This window comes from Miniopterus schreibersii (assembly GCF_964146895.1).
Source record: "Miniopterus schreibersii genome assembly, chromosome: 1".
Lineage (NCBI taxonomy): Eukaryota > Metazoa > Chordata > Mammalia > Chiroptera > Miniopteridae > Miniopterus > Miniopterus schreibersii.
In genome coordinates this window covers 195,738,266-195,758,093 of record NC_138101.1, presented here as the reverse complement: position 1 = coordinate 195,758,093, position 19,828 = coordinate 195,738,266, and the positions used below count along the sequence as shown (strand labels likewise).

General features: G+C 49.5%; 1 protein-coding gene across 1 annotated transcript; it reads left to right on the top strand.

Moving 5' to 3' along the window:
• Nucleotides 1-1,590: 1,590 nt before the first annotated feature.
• On the top strand, nt 1,591-5,352 carry TCL1A (TCL1 family AKT coactivator A; the record flags this gene model as incomplete). Its single annotated transcript, XM_081127643.1, has 3 exons — nt 1,591-1,707; nt 4,729-4,899; nt 5,305-5,352. The coding sequence occupies 3 exons, from the start codon at nt 1,591-1,593 to the stop codon at nt 5,350-5,352; spliced, it is 336 nt and encodes a 111-aa protein (XP_080983769.1).
• Between the last annotated feature and the right edge of the window lie 14,476 nt (nt 5,353-19,828).

Here is a 19,828-nt window from a genome sequence, read left to right as displayed (position 1 = left end):
GTCCCGGAGCCACGGATGTGGCTGGGTCACTGGCCGGCTGGCTCCTTGGTGCCCCCTTCCCTCGTCACAAGAGGCCATCCCAGCAGTACTGTTTAAGCTGGGCGTGTTACCATTTTTGACCTCAGAGCTCAGGACTGGGCTGAGACCTCCCCCACAGAGCACATCCCCACATGATCTTGCTCCCAGGGCTCTCTGGGTCTGGAATTAGGAACAATCGACAAGGAAATCAGCCTGAAAGCCACAAGCCTGAGTTTTATTAAGTACTAACCCTCAGGGGCTGCACTGGGAAAAAGCTCTGCTGAGCCAGCGTCTCCTCCCCCCACTCCAAACTTTACTTGGTTTTTGTCTCCTATTTTATGTTCCTGGTAAGTTCAATTACATCATCGCCGTAGGGACCGGGGCACCTTCGTGGCAATCAGGCTGCCTGGCAGGGAGAGAAGCCCATACACACCTTTGCTGCGCAGAGATCAGCTGTTAGGCTCATTTTCACCTTCAGGACACAACAACACCGTAAAAGACTACAGATTGTTTTCTTGGTGCCTCGTCAGAGCGACAGGAAGGAGCTGGAAGTTGAGGCACCAAACTGCTATCAGTGCCGAAGTGGGAGGATGAGGCTGGAGCTCGTTTTACAGGATCCTCACTGCTCTTTATTCTCTTAATTGCCTTAACGAGCGCGAGTTACTGGGAGGCTAAATAACACTGTTTGCCCTGTTTGCTGTAATTCAGAGACCATTCGGTCAAGTAGCCCAGGGACTTTTCAGATCCCCTGGTCTTGGGGTGGGTTTGAGTTTTTTTTAAGTATGGATTTTGAGCAATGTTTTCACTAATGAATTCAAAGCCTATAAAGCGAAAAGCCCATGTTTCTCCACCACCATGTTGCACAATAGCAGCAAAGCCCTGGAAAAAGCATGTCTTCTGCGTGGGGGGGCTTCAAGATTTGTACTTTGCCAAGGAAATTGATTCCGACACCCAAACCTACAGGCTCAAAGTGATGTCATGAACCTGGGGTGGGGGGGGACTCCAGGCCTGGTTCAGGCTTGCACAGGTCTCTTCTGGTCCCAGATGTGGAGGGGGCCCTGGCTCTGGGTCGCCTGGCCTTGACTGTGAGTTCCAAGCAGAGGCCTGGAGTCCCAGCCTGGGATGTGGCTTCAGCAGCCACACAGTGGCTGACCCAGGCAGTGGGGTCCAAGTGGAGGACGCTGCACCCCGGGAAGAAGAAAGGCCCAAGGCCACAGGCCTGGGTACCCCGTCATCCTGGGGAATGGGGGCAGAGGGCGAGGCTGGCTGGCTGGCTGGGGGCCTTGAGGAAGCCCTGGGTCTGTGGGGCTCGCTCTGTGCTCCTAGACGCAGCCAGGGTCCCAGTGCACAAGGCAGGCCTGGGCGCTCAGCTCCAGCTCCTGCTGGTCGCCGCGGGTACCCTGCACCCCGCCCATCCTGCCTGGCTCTCTGCCTTATCTGCCCGGCGCCCACCCTCCTCCCGCCCCGCCGCTTGGGGGCGCCCGAGCGCCTTCCCGCTATAAAGCGCCCGGCCCGCGCCCCATCCACAAGCGAGAGGCTGCCGCTCTTGCTCCTTAGACGGCCGGAGGCGTCATGGGCGCGGACCCGTTCAGGGTGCACAGGACCTTGCACCCCGACCACCTGTGGATCTGGCGGCCGGCTGTGTATATAGACGAGAACCAGCGCTCGTGGATGCCCCTCATCATCGAGGTAGGGCCGCTCCGCAGCGCGGGGGTCCCCTTCCCTGGGTGCCAGCGCGCCGCGGGCGTCCGGGGCCTGGAGGAGCCGCTGGGTGCCGCAGGGCGTGCGGGGCGGGGGCTCCGGGGGCGCACCCGCGGGGCGCGGGGCGCGCGGGCGGCACCCGGAGCCGCCCTGGAGGCGACGAGCTCCCCTGGGGAGGCGCCTGGGCCAAAGGATGGGGCCCCAGGGCCACTGCCGTGCGCAAGTATGATCTTGAGCAAAACAGGAACTTTCTGGGTGTCATAAAGCAGGGTCACAGCCCTCTAAAGCGGCGGTTCCCAGCCGCCGCGCCGCGGCACACTGCCTGCCGCCTGAGTTTTTAAAACCTGCGGTACCTGGCTGTTCCGTCGGGGACACTGATCCCTTTTTCCCTTAGGCTGTCAAATAAAAAATGACAGCAGCCATCACCGCAGGAGCCGTCCAGTGTGAATGAATGAAAATGATACCTCCTGTTTGGTCCCATCAGCAACAAATGTATTTTTTTTTTAACGCGCGGCAGATTTTAGTAATTAGTTTATGTGCCGTGAGATGGAAAAGCTGGAAGGTCGCCGCTCTGCAGTAAGCGATTCAGGCAGGTGGCCCACTGTCGGGGTGTCCTCGGGCGGCCGGGAGCCTGTATTTGAAAGGGACCCAGGACAGATTCCGGGCAACCGAGTTTGGGAACCGCTGCCCCTAGAGTCTGGGATAGTTCGTTCCCCTTTAGGCTTTGGAAGAAACAAACCTCACAAATGTCCGCAAATATAGTCGTCCACAAGCCAGCGTTGCTTAAACCTCGGTTTTGTTTTATGTGTGATGACTTAAGATGGAACTCCGGTGAATGTGAGCTTTTTAAAAAAATGTGCTCAGATGGAGATATGAGGCACAAAAATGGAAATTTGTCCGAAGAAGTACTGCTTGCTAGTTAGGTAACAGTGGGGGGGTGGGGGCATTCCAGGCTCTTAACCACCATCTAAATTTGCATCTTTATTGTCATTTACAATTTCAAAATATACACTATACATACTTTTAAAAATCAAGTTAAATATTTACTTTTAATTTTTTTAATCATTTTTTATTTTCAGATACAGTTGACATACATCATTATATTGGTTTCAGTTGTACACCCCAGTGACCAGACATTACATAACTTAATAAGTGATCACCCCAATAAATCCCACTCCCATCCAGCACCCCTAGTTATTAGAATATTACTGACTATATTCCCTACGCTGCACTTTACATCCCATGACTATTCTGTAACGACCAATTTGTCCATCTTAATCCCTTCACCTTTTTCACCCACACCCCACCCCCCCCTCCCATCTGACAACCAACAGAAAGTTCTCTGTATCTACGAGTCTGTTTCTGTTCTCTTGTTCATTTTGTTTGTAGATTCAATTGTTGATAGATATGTTATGTATTGCCACTTTATGTTCATTTTTTTAATCTTTTTCTTCTCAAAAAAGACCCTTTAACATTTCAAGTATTTAAAGAAAATTTAAGTAAATATATATTTTTTAATCTCTAGCTGGGGAATATCTTTAACATGGCACCAAACCACAAAGCAGAGTTTTTCACATAATCATAATAAATTCTGCACAAAACATAACCCATTGGCAAACTGTGGGGCAGGATTTGCCCCACGTAACAGAAAGGCCCAGGATTCTTAATATGTAAAGGTTTGCTTAAGTCAACAAGCAAAAGATGACTAAGCAAACTAAAAGTGGTTGAAGGGTGTGGAAGACTACATACTAGGAACGTAGTGTGTAGTAAGAATGGTGATTTCCACACTGACACCTTGCAGATGGTCTGAATTACTTTTTAACAGTTTTCATTTAGTGCGTAGACAGAAAAGTTTGAAAAGGTATTTCCACTTTGTAAAAATAGTCCTTGAACAAACACGAGTGCCTATTTTATAGGCCAAGCACGATTCTGGGCTGTGGGGGTTTGCTGCAAATGTGATAAAATCTCGCTCCTTGTGAAGCTGACATTCTCCTCATGGTTAAAAGGACCCCAGGTCATTGAGGGTGGTGGTAAATTGTGCAGAGAACTAAAGTGAGATGAGAGGCAACAGCCAGTGGGGCGTGGGGTCTTCAGGCAAGACCCCTCAAGAGCCTTCATTTGCATCTTCCTGCCATGCTTTTGCCCACTGTTGCATTTAAACCTTTCGGGACTCTGTCTGAGGCGTGCCTCTTCTGTAGATCACAGAGTTGGGTTTTGCTGAAATTTGTCATTATAGAAGACATACATTTGAGCAGATTCCTGCCTAAAAGAAAGGCGTAGATCAGGCAGAGGACAGCAGGTGCAAGAGCTCACTGAAGTGTGGCATGTCCCAGAAACAGTGAGGAGGCCTGTGTGGCTGGAGCAGGGTGGAAGGTGATGGACAGACGGCAGGAGAGGAGGGAGACGGGCCTGGCTACATGGGCCTGTGGACCATGGGCAAGATTTCAGTTCACTCTGCCTACAATGCAAAGGCATCGGGGGATGTCAAGCAGGGAGGGAAGCGACATGATACTTGGACGGCTCCCTGGCTGCTGTGCCAAGAACTGATGTGAGGCACACGTCCAACAAGGCGGTGAGTTAGGAAGTCATCGCAGTGGTCCAGGTGAGAGATGATGATTGAGGGGCAGTGGTGGAGGTGGGGAAAAGTGGCCTGTCCCCTGATTCTGGGGTCTGGGATACTTGTTTAAAAGAGATGTTTGACAAAATAAAGAAAAATCAAAGAAAAGCCCACATCAGCTGAATCAGGCACCAAACCGCCAAGTGAAGGCAGCTCAAGGCCCCATGGCACACCCTGGCAACCAGAGGTTTGCCAGGAAGAAGCGGGCCTCTGAGGCCCTGTCTGGGTGTCTAGACAGAGGCCCTGAGAGGACCACACGTGGCTTAAGGAGTGGAGCTTCTGGAACAGTGGTTCCCAGCACCTCAGGTGCCCAGCTAGCCAGGCAGGTGGTGGGAAGGACTCTGGTTATTGGCGCCTGGAGGAGCCTTGAAGGTGTGCCCTGGTCTCTCCAGACAGAAAGCAGCCTCCAAGTGCTCCTGCGTCAGGAGGACATCCCCCGTGGGGAGGCCATGCGCCCCAGCCAGCTGCCCCCGAGCCTGCTGCCTTTGATGTGGCAGCTCTACCCTGGCCGGCGGTACCGAGGCTCTGACTCCAGCTTCTGGCGCATCGTGTACCACATCGAGGCAAGTGTGCTTCTCCCGAGGCCCAGCGGGTCGTCCCGGGTGGCCCTGCTCCCTGCCTCCCATGTCTGGCCTCTGTAGGATATCAGCTCCCTCTGTGTCTGCACCTAAATAAATAAATAAATAAATAGTAAATGGAGTTTATAGCTACAGATTTTTAAAGGACTGGATTAGAGAGAAGTTAGAACTGAATGGCTGGGCTACCTTTTGGGGTCTCTAACTGAAACCCCCTCAGCCATAGGAGGGCCTCTCTGGTGGGCATCATGGACTGAAGGTGGGTGGGAGAAGGGTCCTTGGGGTCCCCTCTGTTCCACTTGCCTGCTGCTCCAGGCTGGTGGAAGGCCCGGGAGCCAGGAGAGGAGGGAGGCCCCCAGGGCTGCGGTCCCTAATTCCCTTCTCTCTCTCTAGTTCAGTGGCATTGAGGACATGGTCCTTGAACAGCTGCCAGACCCGTAGTACAGTGATGAGGTGAGCACCTTTGGGGCCCGACGCCTGAGTCCAGGGTGGCTGGGTCAGAAAGGAGGAGCACCCCTCCTGCATGAGGGCGGTGCTGACCTCCACCCCACTCTGCTGCCCTCCAAGGTCCCCAGGGCTAAGTTTGAGGTGGTACAACGGCTTGTCCAGATCACAGAGGCAGGTTTCCAATCCAGGGTTTCTGACACCACCCACCCACTCCATTTCTAACCTGCCCTGGCTCAGACCCAGGCCTCACCTCTGGGGACCAGCCCTGACCGCCAAACTCCCCGGCCACACTCACCCCAGCAGCTCCGCTCCCACTACCCTCCACCCTGCCCCTCACCCTCACCGGATTGTCCCTTTCCTTTGACTCGGTCTTCTTTTGTTCTTGTCTTGTCGCAGGTCCTGCGGTCCCCGTCTCCCTGAGCCCCAGTCCTGCTGGCCTGCAGCAGAGATGTTTGTGCTTCTGCTTCCCCTTTTTACCAGCCCTGTTGCTCTGCTCTGCCGAACCCGGGGCCGGGAGGAAACGGGCAGGGGATGAGCCCTACACAGGGCCTGCTGGAACCTGCCTGTACCCCCCAGCCTCCCCGGCAGATTGGCACCTGAGAGCACCCGGGTCCGTATAGCTTTCTCCAAGTACCCAGGCTATACCTATGTCTCTGGTTTTCTCAGCTGCCTGGTGGTTTTTGGCCTCTCTCTGTTCTGTCCCTCCCAGCAACTAATGTCATGTGCTACACACACAGGGCTGCTTCTCATTCTCTTCGCTCAGCTCCGTGAACCTCCGGCTGCAAGGCAATGGGCCTGCTCGCCTGAGCCCAGGCCAGGCCTCCGAGCCCCTGTATCAGCTCTCACGTGGTGCATGCCTGCACATGGCCATGTCTGCAAAAGTCCCACCCGTCGAGCAGGTTCACGTGCAGCTCACTGGAAGGCCTGGGAGGAGCCCTGCTCTGTGCTTAGCACTCGGAAGCCTGATGGTCCAGGGTCCACAACCCCTGACCTAGCAGGAGGCCAGGGGATCAGGCACTATAGACGAGCCCTCGGGCAGCCCCCCCATAGGACAGAGGTTGGAAGTCCCCCCTTTTATACGTGCCCACACTCCTGGATGTTATAAGGTTGTATGTAGCATGAACACTTTGTATTATGGATTAATTAAATGTAAGACAGTTCACCTAACTTTGTGCTGAACCAGTTTTGTCCTTGACCTAGATTCTGGGGGAGAGAAGTGAGAACAGGCAGTCACCAAATAAGAAAATCTGAAAGGGGAAGAATACTCATGAATTTAGCATAGTTCTTTTACTTTGGAGATTAGACTGGAATTTTTTCCCATATAATCCAAATGTTTAAAACCCTAGTGTTCTCGGAGGCACGGTGTGAGAACCACTGGAATAAGTGACTTCAAAGTCTTGTTCAGCAACTCCTGGTATTCAAGATCCCCTCTGACTGGTCCTGCCCTCCTCACCCTTTTGCCCCAGCCAGCTGCCTCTTCCCCACTCTGGCACTCACCAGGCTGTCCTTACATGGGTACTTCCAATTCCAGCAGGAGTCTCTCCTCCCTGAAACTGTCCCCAGCCACCCAGTCCCCAACCAGAGCCGCTTTCCCACCTCCCATGACCTGCAGTCACAGCCCAGCCCACCCTGTGCTCGGTCCCTCCTGTTTCCTTCTCAAGATTAGCTGCCTCACCTCTACCTTCTGAGCAGGTAAGCAGGCCCTCAGATGGTACAAAGGGATGCCTCCCCATAAAAGGAATCCATTCTGTATGAAATACTGCTCCTCCCCACTTACGTCTGACTTCAGTCCATAGCTTCATCACAGAGAAGGTAATAGCATGCATAGGTTGTCAAGTATCTGGTAAGAGTTGTATAAGAATAATAGCATTTCTCCTATTTTACATTCTCTGTCCCAGTCTTTCTACCCAGCACTGGACAGGAATTGGGCACCACACATGACAGCATTTGAGTCTCCTATCATTTTAACCCCATCGCCTTGTTCAGTGCTTGGTAGTGTAAGAGTTTGGTTAGTAGGGGCTCTTCCTAGACAGAATGTCAAAGCAGGAGGAACATCAGAGCTCAGCTGGTTGCCTCATTTTAGGCCAAGGAATGGGAAAATTTTTGTTTGTGTCCCACCCCAAATTCACATGTTGATGCCCTAATTCCCAGTGTATTTGGAGGTGGGGCCTTTTGGAAGTGATTAGGGCTGGATGCAGACATGAGGTGGGGTTCTTGTGATGGCATTAGTGCTCTCATAAGAAGAGGAAAGATTTCTCCATGCAAACGCACCCAGGAAAGGCCATGTGAGGACACAGTGAGAAGATGCTTGTCTTCACACCAGGAGGTGTGCCTTCACTACACACCAAATCTGTTAGCACCTTGACCTCCAACTTCCCAGCCTGAAGAACTGTGAGAAAGAAATATCTGTTGTTCAAGCCACCCAATCTCTTGTGTTCTGTTATAGCCGCCTGAGCTAAGACAGTACTTGTGCAAAAGTCTTTGGTTTATGAAACCTTTGACCGCCACCATGAATTATACTGGATGCTGCAGATATAGCAGCAAACAGAACAAGCCTTGCTCTCGTGCAACATTCATTCAGGGAAAAGATGAACAAAAAGCTTGAAACGTGCAAAATCCTACAGAGAAAATAGAATGGTAATGTGGTGGCCAGTTAGGTTCAGTAGCAAAAAGGTCACTTTGGCCAAATAATGAATTGTTGGCTCATATTTTCTTTCTTAGGTATCTGTTACTGCATTTACTCCATTGTATTTTAAATCAAAAATATTACGTAAAGGTCTAATGCCATATACGTTACTTGGTCACTTTGCCTTATGCCAAAAGGATTTCTTAAGTCTAATAGTTTTAACAGACTGTATCTTGGAGTTGACTGTTCTGGTCATGTGTCCCAGGTACATTTTGTCCCCTTTACACAGGTTCAAGTCATTTTGTTTGTATGTTTGTTTTCAGGAAAGTTTTCTTTAATAGTTGCTTATATTTGCCCTTCTGCACTAACTTACTTTTTCTGGGTGGGGCTTCTATTATGCATATGTTGGATCTTCTTTGCCTGTCTTCTATATCCATCACTTTCTCTTAAATCATTTTGATATTTTCCTTCTTTTTTAAATGTTTTTACTTTCTATACTCTTCTTTTTCTCTCCTAGTTACTCTGCTTGTTTTTTGAGGGATTTCAGGAAGTTGGAAAACAATGCTATTGACACCATCTTGCCCTGATCCTTATTGCATTTGAAAGTTACTTTGTTAGTGTCATTGTATTTGGCTTACAAAAGAAGTTTATTTAGAGATATTCTAAAAGATTTTTTCCTATCTTTTTACACCAGATGTGTTAAACTAGTCCAATGAATTTATTGTCAGTGAGTAAATTCTCCTAGTGTTGGTGAGTGAACCTCCTATGGCAAACACAGTTTACAAACTTAAGCGAGAGATTTTTCCAAGAAAATGCCCCCACAAATGCTTTGTTATAATGACCATTCATGGTTTTGAAGTGAAAAGTCAATAGCCCTTGAAACTACTAAACTGAGTATTTCAATAATATGGGAGAGCTCTTTGCATGTCTCAGTAATCACACTTATAAACTCAGCTTTGGAACCTGGTCCAGTTGATAGAGTACTTACATGGCAGATTCATTGCTTAGAGGCTGATTACCTGGGGCGCTGGGCTTGGAAAGTTGCCTGGTGCTGCACTGACATGATGGTGCCTCCCCCCCAAAGCTGGTCTCACCTGACCCCCAACCACAGACACCAAGAAGCCACGTCTACATCACCATTTTGGTTGGATTCTACGAAGTCTCATTTCTACTAATTGTCTAACCCTTGAGGGTCATGAATAATCACACGAAACCTTCACCTTGGAAGAGACACACAGATTTAGCACAACTTGTAGAAGAATACTAGACCCTGGTCCCGATGTGATAATCCCTCCTGGTTCATCGTGAAATCCCCTGAACTCTCTGTGATCGTCCGTCAGCCTGGGCACCCCATCCTTTGAGACAGGATTTAATTTGCACACCCGTTCCCCACACACCTCCATGTCACACGTCACTGTTTCCAGGGATTTCAGGGGGATCCCTCAGTTCTCCACAGCACCCCTTACCTTAAAGCTCCAGCATCTACTACTTGAGTGTGGATTCAGGATGACCTCCATGCATCTCATTCATGTTCCATACACATCACCCACCTCACACTGGGCGCCACTCTGATTTCTTCACACTCTGCAGGTGACAGACTCTGGGGCATATTTGGGTTAACACTCAGACTATGCCTTAAAGTGGGATATTAGACTTCATTTTGAAAAAGCTACAGGATCATCCCTTCCCTCCCATCCCCTCCCCATGAAGCCAATCATCTCATCTTTCTGGGCTCCTTTCTTTCTCACTGACCTCTCCCCACTTGGAAAAGCTAATCCAGGAAAGACTAACATTTTTACTTTATTATGCAGAACAACTAGGTCTGTTTGACTTGGGGCTAGCTTTTTTATTTTTTAAATATGTATGATTTGAGAGGGAGAGAGAGAGAAATATCAATGCTGAATGAGAGTCATTGATCAGCTGCCTCCTGCACGCCCCCGACTGTGGATGGAGCCTGCAACCCAGGCATGTGCCCTGACCAGGAATTGAACCGCAATCTCCCGGATCTTAGGTCGATGCTCAGCCGCTGAGCCATGCTGGCCTGGCGAGGCTAGCTTTTTTTTATTCAATGTCACATTGATGTGTTTTACTAAATAAAAGTCTATGCCAAAGAGAAACTCTCTCTCCCCTAGGAGGCAGAGCTGCTATGACCAATTGTGGGTTCTTGATTTTCTTTCTCTTTCTGCCTCCTTTCTTCCTAGTATACCTGCTCAGAATGTTTGAGTTGAGAAGGAGGGAAGAAGAGAGAGAGAGTTTGTATAAATGGAATCCATGGAAGAACACTTACTAGGGATCAGGCCAAAGGCAGGCTGCTCCAGGAGTGAGCAAAGGCCAGGCGAAGGGACCAAGTTGCCCAGGACTGAGAACAAGCTACTTGGCTAAGAAAGTGCCCTTCTAAGAATCTACCCCCCAAGAGGTATTATTATAAGAATGCCTCCTTCACACATAAGAAAACGGGCTTGGAGAGATTATGTACTTTGCTCATAGCTAACATAGCTAGTAAGCAGCAGGCAGCCTGTCTGGAGTCTAGCTCTCTGCCCCCCGCTCAATTACTGTGCAGACTTGGGAAACAAACACACGTGGACGAATCCCAGTGGACTCCTTACTCAGACCCACAGTAAAGTGTTTCACTTCTCAGAGCCTCCGTTTCCTCACCTGTAATAAGGTAGGTACATTAAAACCTATCTCATAATGTTCTTTGAATATTAAATCAGCTAACCAATATACAGTGTCTGGCACATAGTTGATTTAATACATTTTAATAGTTTCCCTTTATGATATTTCCTGTATTTCATGGAAAATGTCATTAAGAGCATTCTTAAGGGGGGAAAAATCAAAAACTTTGAAGATTATTTCACTTTGTTAAAAAAACAACAACATAAAAAACATTAAGGGACAAACCAAATACCTTTTAACACAATTTAAACAGGAGGGAGAGAATGGCTCTTGGTGTGTAGTAAGGAGCTGAAGACTACTGCAAGACAATGCAACTTACTCTATTTAAAAAACACACACAATTGACTTATTTGAGGAGTTGCCTTAAAAAAACATGACAGCTAATCACAAATAATTAGGTCGATTTTTGCTCCAAGTTACAACTGCCTTTTTTCAACATTTCTACTTTCCTTGGAGACTGTTTAACAGGGTGACAAGCACCCCCATCCCTGTTGGCTCCAGGCTATCTAAGATAAGTTTATGCAGGTGTTAATACCATGGAAGGAAAAGGTAAACTTGAAAGAAATCATTGTAGTTACTTAAAGGTCTTTGTGTTTATAAAGAAAAGAATAAAACTTGTGTATTGTGCATTTTTATTCTTCTGTTTCTGGATAATCCTTTCCTTAAAACAGAGATTAGTAAAGACCATATCCTGAATTTCATTAATTCCAGTTTTTAGTATTTTTAAGTGTACATAGTTCCTTCAGTTCCCAGAGGCTTGAGGTTATTTGCCCACTGGTTGCCAGTGAGAGTCTGAAGGTCTGTGATACTGTAGAATCACAAGGCTTGGGTTTTCATCCCAACTACCTACTAACTTGCAGAAATGAGTCATGCCAGCCCCTTCTGCAATTGAGTTACCTCCTCAGTAAGGAAGGCAGTGGATTAAAAAGTACTGACAATGTACAAATTAGTGTGATATGTGGTTAATATAGATTACCTCTCCTCTTAGCCCTCCAAAGAAATAACCACTTGTGAAGACGCAGGCTCAGAGACATGGTCACTTGTCCTAAGTTAGTAAGAGGTATGGCCCAGATGTTGTCAGAATCGGTCCTGTTTCTGGCTTCCAGTATTCATTTATTCAACTCAATCTTTGTTCCTGAGCTACATGTGGCAGGTAAGAGCCCTCAGGGTGAGCAGTTCAGTACAGAGGGACACTCCACAATGGGGTAAACCGAGGGCAGTGATCAGGAATACAGGAAGAGCCCACTGTGGATAGGCCAATCAAGCAAGCAATGTCTCAGACCAGCAGGATGGGAGGGAGAAAAGGTATGTGTGTATAGGAAAAGCATAGTGTACATAGGGTTCAATACTATCCACAGTTTCAGGCATCCACTGGGGGTCTTGAACCATATCTCATGGATAAGGGGGACTACTGTAATCATTTTAAGTAGGGAAAACAATGCTCACTCTACCCATGACTAAGCTATTTGAAGAATCCATTCTTTTTCCACTGAACATGTTTTTATGCTTTGAAAAAACTTACTAAAAATATTGTGTCCAGGATTTTTTTGCATGCTTTATTTGGTGTAGGTATGGAAAAGACTTTTACTGTTCTCTATCAAAAATTTTCTGGATAACCTATTTCAAGATAGGTAGGAAATGTGTTTTATTGTTCGAATTGTTTGTGATGGCCTAAGTGGCACTTTTGATACCTGGGTAAGCTTTTATCAGGTCACATTGATAATTCTGGGTTAGCAGTGGGTCTGCTTCTATCACCTGCTTTTTCTCTTGGTTTTCAGTTACATAGTTTTTCTTCTTGGAGTAACTTTTAAAGAAATACCAAATATTGTGGTAAAAGCACAATAAAGGTTCTAGATAATGTTTTCTTTCCAGCCAGGTGGAGTTAACCCTTTCTTCTCCTGGGCAGATAGGGTGAAGTACTGCACAACTTAATTCCAATAAGGATAGGACTGAACCAAGGTTCAGTTGCAGTTCTGATAAGAACCAGGCTATCTCCTTCCTTGTCTGCCTTGTTTCTATAGTGTGGCTCTCACCCAAGAGCCTGGTAGGTCATTGTGTCAGCCCACAGAGGCTGCAGGAGATTCTGATCTGCCTTTTGGGGCTTTGGCTTTGCTCTTTAGCATCCTGCCCTGGGCTGCTTCCACTTGTAAAAAGCCCTTGGGGAAAGGGCCTTGTGTGTGAGGTCCCTCAAGTCTCCACATCTGTCCAGCTGCATCAGAATCAGCAGGTGTTCCCAGGAAAAAGCAGCTGCAGGTGGCAAAAGCTGGTGTCCCTTCACCAGTCCCTCCAGTGTCCTCAGCTCCTGCCAGTTCTCAGGAACTCCAATGCCTGGTGAGTCCTTGTCGTCTCAAGAGACACCAGAAAAGTCCACTCTGCTTTTCAGAGGTCTTCACCTCTCACATCATGTAGCTTTATGGTTTGACATAACTCAAGGTGGACCTGGCTGCAGCTCTGCCCATCAAGCCTCTAATTTTGTCACTTCACAACAGCCCTGTGACTGGACCCAGCCCAGATTGTGCCTCTAGCCTGTTCCCAGAGTCATCAATGACCCAAAGGGAAAAGCACCTGCAAATGTTCACCACTGAGCAGTCCTCCCTTCTCCAGAATTATAGTTCCTCTGGCCCTTATTACTTCCATAGCTCCCTGATGTTTTAGAAAATACAACTTTTATCCAGATTTTCCACCGCTTGTCTTACCCCAAGGAACAAAAGGTTTTTAAAGGTGGAAAGAATTAAACTATGTTTTTGTGCTGATGTAAATGATCCAGGAGGGAAGGAAGGAATGGTGACAAGTGAGGTGTAAAGGGAAGGGAGACCTTGAGGACGGCAGAGGGGTGAGTACCAGGTGACTGGCTTGTCCTGGAGGGGAGGAGGGGCTCTCTTTCCATTGTAGCTGGAGGGAGGAAGGGGAAGGGGGGTTCGGTGTATATAAGGGCTTCAGATCAGTGGGAGCAAGAGGAAATTTCCTCCCTCTACCCTTCACAAGATACAATTACAAATGGCTTAGAGACACCTAACCTTAGACAATAAATATAGGGGATTATTAAGAGGTAATTATAGAAAACATGTTTATGATCTCGGGCAGGGATGGTGCACAAAGCAAAAGGCAGTGGGAAGACTGGTTAATTTGCGATGCCCCAAAGTATAACTTCTTATGACAATACATTGAGTAAAAAAATAGTGACCAAAGTGGGAAAAAATGCTAACAATATATAGTATTCATTTTCAGAATATTCAAAGAACTCTTGAAAATCAGTAAGTTAAAAAGAACAACCCATTGAAAACATAGGGAAAGGCCCCAAAAATTTCACAGAAAAGAGGAATGTAAATGGCCCATTACCATATGAGAAAACAGCCTCCCAAGTAATCAAGAAAATGCACACTTTTAAAATGAGATACACTTTAAAAATCTATAATACTGGCCCAAAAAAGCACACTTGATAGTGTCAGATATTGACAAGTGGTGTAGTTTGCCTTACTGGCCAGGCCCCTTCTCTACCAGGATGGGGTGAGATGGAACCGGGTCACCCCACGTCAGTTTCCACAAAACTAGCTCACAGGCCAGGCAGGCAAACGCAGGTTTCTTTACTGAAGATCGGGTCAGTTTCAGAAGGAAAATTTTCATGCAGAATGAGATGAATGTTAGTGTTTAAGAGAGCGTTGCCTTTCCCTTGAGTTTTGCATCACAAGGAGAGATTCCCCAATGGACTGTGTCCCTCCAGCCCTTTATCCTACCTGCTCACCTGCAGGTAACCTTCTCACCTCGTAAGCATCCATTTAAGTCTCCCACTTGGATAGATTCCGCTCCTGACCACAGGTGAGCCCTCCCTTCCCACGGCCCTCTTACTCCCTCCAGGGTCTCTGTCTGGTCTGGCTATTGGCCTAGAGCAGGGTGCAGGCTTCAGCCAGCTGGGTGCCGTCCAGTCTTACAAGCCTGGAGAAAGGGGAAGGGGGGAGGCAAAGGGGGATGGGTGCAGTTGGGCTGATGGGCTCCAGTCTGTTGGCCCAGAGTAAGCTTGGCCTCTCCAATGTGAGTTTCCTCATAGACAAGAACTGTGAGCTGCCAGGTCTTTTATTAGCAGATCTATACAATTGGCATTTCTCCCCAGGACAGTTATTTTTTCCCCAAAGAGCAGGACGGTCTAAAGCCAAACTGAGGAGACAACACTTGCCCTGTTCGCACAGGGCCCAGCCTGCTCTTGCACACTGGTCTCCATTACTGATTTCCCCGCTCCGGTGGCAGAGTGTGGGGTGGCACAGCTGTGCTCATCCCTCAGGGCAGAGCTTTGCTGGAGAACAAGTGTTAAATTCATTTAGCCCAGCCATTCCCCTTCCTCCCCATAAAAACGGAGAGAGGGTGGCAAGGGTGCCCAGCCCTCCAGCCACACTAATATTTTCCATTTGCAGACGGGTAGGAAACCGGGAGCACACAGTGTCCAACCTGTGCCAGAGACTCTGGTCTCGCTTGGCCTTGACTTTCAGCATGTGGGCTTATGTTACCCAGCTGGACAGTATTTAAGGCTTTATATCTTTGTATCTACTTGACCCTGGGCCCTTGACAAAAAGGTAACTCGGAGTACGTGAGAAATATGGGGTTTGCTGTGAAACACCCCTGAATCTAAAGCTTAGTTCTAGCCCTCACTAGTTGCCTGACCTTGAGCTCACAACTTGACCTTTTTGAGCGTCCTGCCCCTCGCCTATAACACGAGGTGATATCCGCCTCATTAGGTTGTTGTAAGAATAAGAAGAACATTTATGAAGCCCCTGCCCTCTGTAGGGCCTCGGTCAATGGTAAGTTATTAACTAGAAGGTCAGATACCATTTCGTACAAATCTTTGCATTCCACTAGCAAACCCAGCGTGGGGAACATAGGAAGGGCCAGTGAATACTTGTAGAGCTGAAAAGCCCTTTAGTCAAATCATTTCTTGGTTCCAAACAGCTCCAGCTACATGCAACCTGCGCCCGGAGGTGTGCTGGAAATATAACTCATCCGGAGACTTTTCCTGCCTCGCCTGGGAGGAAATGCTCTTTGAATAGACGTGTTCACGGCCCAAGCAGGGGCCCTGGGTGTCGAGGGTTTGCAGTGAAATAAGAGGTCTGAGGGCGGCCCTGGGTCTCTGTAATTATCACGTCTAATTTGCAGGTCTGCTTTGTGCCTGGCCTAGTTAGCTTACAATTGCCCAGGTGGGTCCTGGGCCCCACAGGCGGGGGGGGGGGGGGCTGCTCTTGTGCGCCTGGAGCTCTGCCTGCCTTACAGAGCTTCCTGCACATGCACGGGGGCTCCACCTGCACCCCCCTCTGAAGCCTCCGCCTCTGGCTCCCAGGGCTGTGGTTTTAAATGGTTCCTCATTTACCCCATCAGAAGGACCCAGAAGGAAGCAATTGGCTGTAAGTGGGTCACTCCCTGAAGCCCCGTGGTAGCCTCCTTAGGATGAAAACGTTGGCTCTTTGCAAAGGGCAGACATCAAACCAAAGGCTGGGATGAGGGGAGGGGGGCGACCACGTGGTGAGCTCCCCGCGGAACTGAGCCGCCTGCGTTCTCAGCCTCATCTCAGAGATGGGGCGCCAACGCCGAGAGAGCTGCCATCGCTTGGCCAAGATCGCAGAGCTGGTCCCTAGAGGAGCTGGAACCCGCCCCCCAGTGCGTCTGATCCCACAGTCCGAACTCTCTTTCGCTATCCGCAGGGACACAGTGGGCACTCTGCAAACCATTCCTGGGCTGACGGAAACGCCGACACTCCCAAGCGGGCACGCCTGCCTCAGGAACTGGGCAAAGCTGTCGATCACGTTGCCAAACCCTACTCACTCCTGTATCCCCGCAGGGCGTGGGGCCCAGCCCCAGCTGCATCTATTTAAACTGCCCTGATAGCTCCCCCTTGTCCAGAACAGGTTCTGGGGGTGAAATGGAGGGGGCCCTTCAGCCTGAATTCCCATTCCCACACTTACTAGCTTTGGGCTGCTGAGCACGCTAATCAGCTTCTCCCTGCCTCAGTTTCCTCCAGTCACGCCTGCCCGGGGTTCTCCATAAATGGTGGTGTGGAAACAGAGTACTGTGACCTCCCCTTCCCACACCGCTTTGACAAGGGAAATAAATCAGAAATAGAAATTTTCTTTAGGAGATGAATTAACTGTAGTTTTTTTAAAAAACAACAATAACAAAAAACTAGGAACCAATCCCTTGGACCTTTGTTTATCCAGTGCAAAAAGTTGTCTGTGCTCTGAAGTATTTGCAGGACATTCTGGGTGACAAAACTTGTGAGTGGGGCCCTGGCCAGTGTGGCTCAGTTGGTTGAAATATCATCCTGTATACCAAAAGGTTGTGGGTTCGATTTCTGGTCAGGGCACGTATGGAAGGCAACCAACAGATGGTCTCTATCACATCAATCAATCTCTCTCTCTCTCTCTCTCTCTCTCTCCTGTCTCTAGAAACAATAAGTAATCATTTGGTGAGGGGAAAAAAAACACTTGTCAGCTGGACTATTGGGACTAAAATCAATAAAATCAAAGCCTCCACTCAGGTTGCACTACACTCCGCTCAGATCCTTCTGGGTGCTCGCTCTCCCTAAGCTGCCTGGCCCTTGGCCCAGGAATGCAGGCGGTTTCCCAGCGGTGTGCACCACCTGTCTGCATCTCTGGAAAATAGAGACCAGAGCCCTATATTCTGTAGACTTAAAGTTTTATGAACGCGTCTTACCTTGTGGCGCGTTCTAAAGTGTGGCAGGTGTGGATTACTGAGCCTGAACAGGTGAATCACTTATCATGGGAATGTTCAGGGTTTGTTTCAGCGTTGCCTTTTCCCCGTTTCCTTCCCTCTTGTCCCCGCGTGCTCTGCGTCCCGGCTTCCCCAGCACTCTGAGGGACTCCCCTGCCTTCGGGTCTCTGAGGGAGCAGCTTCCTTTGCTGGGTCTCCCCGTTGTAGTGCTTTGCAACCAGCCTCCATGGATAAATCGAGCAATTTCAGCACCTAAAACACAACCAAAACACAACAGTAGCAGTTGTTATTGTAATTACTATTGTTGGATCCCCAGATATTGGCTGTTCTCAGACAGTGGTCATCATACACCGGCTTAGGTGCCAAATTTGCCTCTTTGCTGGTCTTCCCTCGGCCTCCCACCACCTGCTTTTATTAATTCATTCAGTAAAGATGTATCAGGGCCCCTGCTTTGTGCCGGGCACAGCCCTGGGCGCTGTGGGTCCAGTGGTGAATCAAACAGTCACGTTTCTCTCTCCTCTCATCAACGTCCATCCTAGTGGGGACGGCAGATGACAGACAAAAGCCAACTGATGAAACTCTGCATGGTGGTCAGGGCCTAGGGGGAAATAAAGCGCAGTCGTGGACCAGAAAGCCATGGAGGGAGACACTAGGTGAGACCACGCGGCCAGGGACGATCTGTCTGCAGAGGGTAATTGAGCGACACACAGGAGCAGCTGTATGATCGGGGGAACGTCAGGACACAGTCAGCGTGAAGACCCCACGAGCAGGGTTAGCCTGGGGTGCTTGAGGAAGGGGGCATGAAGGCGACAGTGAGCTCCGAGGAGGCCAGGAGGCAGGGTGGGCAGCGGTTTACGGGAGCCCGCAGGTCAAGGCCCCCTTCCGAGGGCTGAGGAACCCAGGAGAAACGGGTTGGTTTGGATGAAGCTCCTGGGTGCTGTGTGGACGGCGAACCGTAGGGTTTGAGAGCAGAAGCCTGAGGCCACCTGGGAGGTTGCAGACATCCCGGCGGGGACACAGGGTCTGATTAGGGTGGCGGAGATGGAGGGCTCTTCTGGAAGTCAAGCTGATGGGACCGGCTGGTAGATGGAGGTGGGGGGTGGCGGGAAGAGAGGAAGGACAGCCGACCAGCACGTGCTCTGCCAGCCTCCTTCCGAGCCACTGAAACCAGCCATCATCTCCGCCCCAGCACCTTCTGGTTCTGATGCCCCCGAGGCTGGACATCCCGGGGCCCCCTCTCCCTCCACCCTCACCTCTCCGACTTCTCCTCTAGCTCACCCCAAGAAGGAGAAGTAGGGGAAAGAAGCGCGTGGCTAGATTGTGGGCAGCAGCCGCTCCTGCCCGCGCGAGCGAGCCTGGGATGTAAATCCAGCACCTCTCTGGCAACACAGGAAACAATTACTCATGCAGATGAAAAACTTTTATTCCTCTCCTTGACAGCTAGCAGCTCAAGGAGCCTCTCCTGTGTCAGTTCTCAGCTGAGATAGGAGCTAATATTTTCTAGCTGGAGTCTCTGGGAGATTACAGGCAGCTCCCGGGTTAATAATGAGCTTCCAATTTTTGGCAGGGCCAGGGAATTACAAGGCAGGGGGAGGAGGGAGGCACAGAACAGCGAGGGTGTCAGGAAAGTGCACCTGGGAACTGCGAGGGGAAAGTTATTTCAAAGTCAGGGGAAGTCAGACGCGGCACCAGCCTAGTTACGGAGGTGACATGGGGCTCGGGGACAGGCTATCCAGTAGACAGCCCTGGGCAGGGGACAGGGACCAGCGCTGGGAGTCGGGATCCTGGGTCACACGCTGGAGGTCACAGCTTCGTTTATTTACTCGCTCACCCGGCAGGTATTCAGCACCCACGATGTGCCAGGGCCTGTGTAGATTCACCATTGGCATGATGGGGTGGGGGGGGCGACAAGTAGATAGAAAAACTCCAATGCAGGCGAGAAGTGTTATGATAGAAGAAAGCAACACCGATTTGGGTGCTGCTGACAAGCCAAAGGAAATAATATCTAAGTAGAGACCTTAGCTGAGCAAAGGTAGAGGGGGTGGAATTCCAGGCAGGTGAACAGCATGTGCAACTCCCCGATTTCTGCAAGGCCCGGCCGGACACAAAGAGGCCTGCGCTCAGTCTCCACGCCAGAAGTCTTTGCCTAGTTGGAGCACTTCCAGATTTGGTAAAAGGCTTCTTTGGTGCTGAGCCCAAATATGGGACAGACGTTCTGATTCGATATTTTTTTTTTAATGAAAAGTTCTTGACCTGCTGTGTCTTTTAAAAAAAACCTGTGTCCCTTCCTCAGAATAGCACAACCTAATAAGGGGCTGGTACAGCTCCAAATTGCTGTCCACTTAAAATTCACCGGCAGTCCAAAAAGAGTGTGGTCGGAAATAAACCACAAAACACAAAACGTGCCCCCACCGGCGTCCCCCGTCCCCCGTCCCCGGCGCTCCGCACACTCAGGAC